This window comes from Pyrus communis, chromosome 1 (genome assembly GCF_963583255.1).
Source record: "Pyrus communis chromosome 1, drPyrComm1.1, whole genome shotgun sequence".
NCBI classification, from domain to species: Eukaryota; Viridiplantae; Streptophyta; class Magnoliopsida; order Rosales; family Rosaceae; genus Pyrus; species Pyrus communis.
In genome coordinates, this window is record NC_084803.1 from 14137929 (window position 1) to 14142273 (window position 4345).

At 34.9% G+C, this 4345-nt stretch overlaps 1 protein-coding gene across 1 annotated transcript; it reads left to right on the top strand.

Annotated features, from left to right (window-relative positions):
- Window positions 1–223: 223 nt before the first annotated feature.
- Window positions 224–3293, top strand: LOC137731916 (BURP domain protein RD22-like). The gene is made up of 3 exons (XM_068471181.1): window positions 224–389; window positions 578–695; window positions 2480–3293. The coding sequence occupies exons 1-3, from the start codon at window positions 351–353 to the stop codon at window positions 3217–3219; spliced, it is 897 nt and encodes a 298-aa protein (XP_068327282.1). The 5' UTR covers window positions 224–350; the 3' UTR covers window positions 3220–3293.
- Window positions 3294–4345: the final 1052 nt, after the last annotated feature.

The following is a 4345-nucleotide window of genomic DNA, read 5'->3' on the forward strand; positions in this document are numbered from 1 at the left end:
ATATTATTTATGTTTAATTTTAAATAACTTTTAACTGTACGATGTACGATAAATGACTAGAATGTGAAAATCTATATGATCCCTACAATCTGAATCCGCATGGAATCCAAATCCACCTTATCTGTACAGATGAGTCGGCAAATGGAGAGATGATGTAGATGCCTTACATCGGCAATCAACAACAAACTGACCTCAGCAAGGCACCTGTGGATGGGGACAATAGTAGACCTATCAACTTGCGATCATCTAGGCGACAAATCCGTCTATAAAATAATGAAGCAAGTAGGTGTTGTTACCAAAGAGTTAAGATCCACCGGCTCTCAGTTTTCTGTTGCAAAATTTCAGTCTTAATGGGGTTCCATCTCGGGCACATCTTCGCTCTTCTCACTGTAAGCTCTCTGAAATAATTGATATTTCCATTGATATTTCCAGTATGACACCGTACCTGGAAAATATTGTGTTTGTTTATTTAATTATTTAACTCTGATTTTAATTAGTAAAACATTGTCTACAAGTTAATCACTCTTGCATTTTGTGATCTCAAACATGCTTATAAGACTTCAAATTAATGTTGCAGCTGGCAGTGGTGGCATTGGCAACCCATGCTGCTCTTCCAGTAGCTCAACTTTACTGGAACTCCGTCCTACCGAACACACAAATGCCGAAGGCTATCAGTGAACTTCTCCAACCAGCTGGTTTGTATTAAGAATCCTTGGTATCTTAATCAGCAAGAGAGCTCCTCCTCTACCTTCAACCTTACTGGTCCTTTTATTAAATTAATTTAATTTTGAACTATAATTAAATTTTTTTTTTTTTGGGGACAAGAAATATAATTAATTTAGTTTCCTCGGAGTAGAACGATAAAGGAAATGAAACATTCATCCTCAAAACCTGAAGCTAAGAGCATCTTCAAAGAATATGCTAAATTTTAAACGATATTTGATGACTTATGTGTCAATTTGATATTTTGTACAATATTTTGCTCTATCCGATATGTTAAATAATAATGTCATTTAATTATTATTTTTTATCTTTTTGTGTATTCCAATGATTAAGGCAACCAATCAAATATTTGTAAAACAAAACAATATTTATTATATATTATATTAATCTATTAAACCATCATTTAATGAATTTGACAGCAAAAGCTTTGCCTTCAAATAACTCAACGCCACGTAAAAAATTGAAGGTTCGATTGGAGAGAGTTTTTTACCATTTTTTACTGTTGTATGTATACGTGGTAGTTTTGATATCTTCTTTGAAGATGCTCTAAAGGCTCTACAGGCTCTGGTAGCCCACTGCCAATTTCCAATTTTCAAAATTTATTTAAATAGGTCATTTTAGCTTCAGTCTCTAATCAAATTCAATTATTAGACTAAAAGCTTGTAACTCCAATATTTAAAGCGCATTGTTAGATGAAAATTAAGATGGTGAGATGAAACCTTGCTTGTTGGGTCCAAAACCATATAAACCCTAAAATCAAGCAAAGGGTTATGTGGGGAGAGATTTTTCTAAGTATCAGGTATTAAGCGGCAGGTGGAGCTAGAAATCGATTATGGGAGGGGTCCTTAAGCCATATGAAAGAAATTGGACAAAATATAGCAATATAATTAATTGGAGAAAAACTAAATGTTTTTTATTGACATGGAAAATTTTAATCAAACAAATGTGATATATAGAGTTTTAAAATTTGTATGAAAATTTTGATATTGAGAAGATTATATCATAAGAACATAACTTCTTTATGAGTTTTGATTAAAAAAAAAAAGGATTAAGGGTTGAACAAAAATTTAAGGTCAAGCATCAAAACTATTCGCATGAAATTTTCCTTTCAACATGATTGGATCTTCTTCTAAATTGTAGAAGGGTTGTTGGCTCCACCAAGTTTCAAATCCATCATTCCTTTAAAATTGTCAAGATCTGCTCGCCAATGGACCACATGCTTTTTATGGTTAAAACAATCAGACAATATATATAGAGGTGTGCTATCTACATACCTCATTTTACTTCTCACACACCACCCTTGACAATTTCTGTCCGTTGATCTTTTTCAATTCATCTGATCCGACGGTCGAAAATTAAAAAGGTATGTAAAAAGTAAAATGAAGTATGTGGATTCACACCCCTATATATACTGGTGAAATTTCAAGACGGGCCTAGCCCTATCCTGGCCTCCATGTGGTTCCGCCACTGTCAAGCAATACTGCACATATCATAATGCAAGTGAAGAAAATATTCTATTTTTTCATATATTTTTACTTATTTATGACACGTGGAGTACCCGCTTGAATACCCCCATCCCGCTCCACATACCTCCAAAAAGCTCCGTGTGTGGTGCAGGAATTCTTTATAGCTAGATGTGGTAAATTACACTTTACATCTTTTAATATTAAACAGTAACTTAATTACAATTGTGACAAATTAATAGAGAGCAATTATATATTCAAATCCATTATGACATAGCTACATTAATTTGCAGAATCCGTTAGCACCTCAGTTAAAGTAAGGAAACCAGATCCCAAGCCCTATCCTGTAACTTGGCGGCAGGCCACAGACGCGGCAGCTCTTCTCTTCTTGGAAAAGAACATACGTCCTGGCACAACAATGAACTGGCCCTTCGCTAGAAATACAATCACAGCCGCTTTCCTACCGCGCAGAATTGCCGAATCGATCCCCTTCTCATCTACCAAACTCCCAGAAATCCTTAAGCACTTCTCACTGGAACCATCATCTGTGGAAGCTAACACAATCAAGGAAACAATCCAAGAGTGTGAAGCGCCAGGCTTTAAGGGAGAGGAAAAATATTGCGCAACGTCTTTAGAATCAATGATTGATTTCACCACTTCCAAGCTTGGAACAAGTGTTGAAGCCTTGGTATCGACAGAGGAGGAAAAAGAAGCCACCATGTTTATGCGCAAGTACACAATAATGCCTGGTGTGAAGAAGTTGGAACGCGAAAAAGCCGTCTTGTGTCACAAGCGGAACTATCCTTACGCTGTGTTTTATTGTCATGCAATAAAACAAACAAGAGCTTATATAGTGCCCCTTGTTGGTGCCGATGGGGTGAAAGCTAAAGCAGTAGCAGTCTGCCATATCGATACATCTGAATGGAACCCTAAGAATTTGGCCTTCCAAGTGCTCAAAGTCAAGCCCGGAACCATTCCCATTTGCCATTTCCTTCCCAATGATCATAATGTCTGGGTTCCAAAGTCTATCTGATGGATGATCAATTAGCATTCTGATTAAAATAAAGCTTGATATATGTTTTCAAGCATGATATCAAAGCCTTACAAGCTATATATATATATCTTGTATTTGATCCTTACATTATCTGTTTATATAAATCTTGTCTTCTCGATCATCACCATGTATAGTGGTCATGCATGTATATATGTATGGTATCTATTTTCAATAATGGATAATATGCTTTTGATATTTTCACTACAAGAAAACTTGGCTGAGGTGGCTACAGATCGTCATATAAACATGAAAATTCGTCACATTTGATTATATGTGACGAAAATCTAGCATCACTATGTTCGTCACCTATAGTTCATGTGACGAATTTTACATTTGCCACATATTTTTAGTATTTATGACGCTAAATTCATCACTTAATAACTTTAACTGTGACGAAATAAGCGTCACAAAACATAAAAGTCAATGACCTATAAGTTCGTCACATAACAAATGTATAAGTGAGGAATTTATCGTCACCCAATTTGATCCTAGAATGCTATGGCTAAGAATAAGTGAGACTGAAAGTGTCACATATTCCTTTGACATGTGGCGCAATTTATGTCACATGTATCAAAATCATAAACCTATTAGAAACAATTCGTGACGAACCAATTACCACATATTCCCTGCTTCGTCATCTAGAATTAGAATTCATAACAAATATGAGGCAATACTTAGTTAATCAGATTTCATTGATCAATAAGTTAGATTTACATCCAATACATACACAAGTGTATATCTCAAAAGCTAACATAAGCATTCTAATACCTCTAAACATATTGAGTTGCTAACAAGATTCTAAGGCATTGAGTCGATAATAAAACAGGTACACCGTGTGCATATTTGAAACCAACAACAAAATACATAACATAATTCATCAACCATGTCATGGTCTTTAGTTCAACACAGTTGTCATTATCATTTGAAAGATCACCGTCACTACCTCAAGTGCTTCTTGAATACTTTCTCCTTTAACTCCATCCTTCTTTTTCTTCATCTTATCCTTACATAATAAAAGAAAAGAAAATAAACATTGGTGTCTAGAGAATAGCAGGTGCATTGAGAATTTGAATAACAAAATAGAAGAAAATAAGAATTGAAGGAA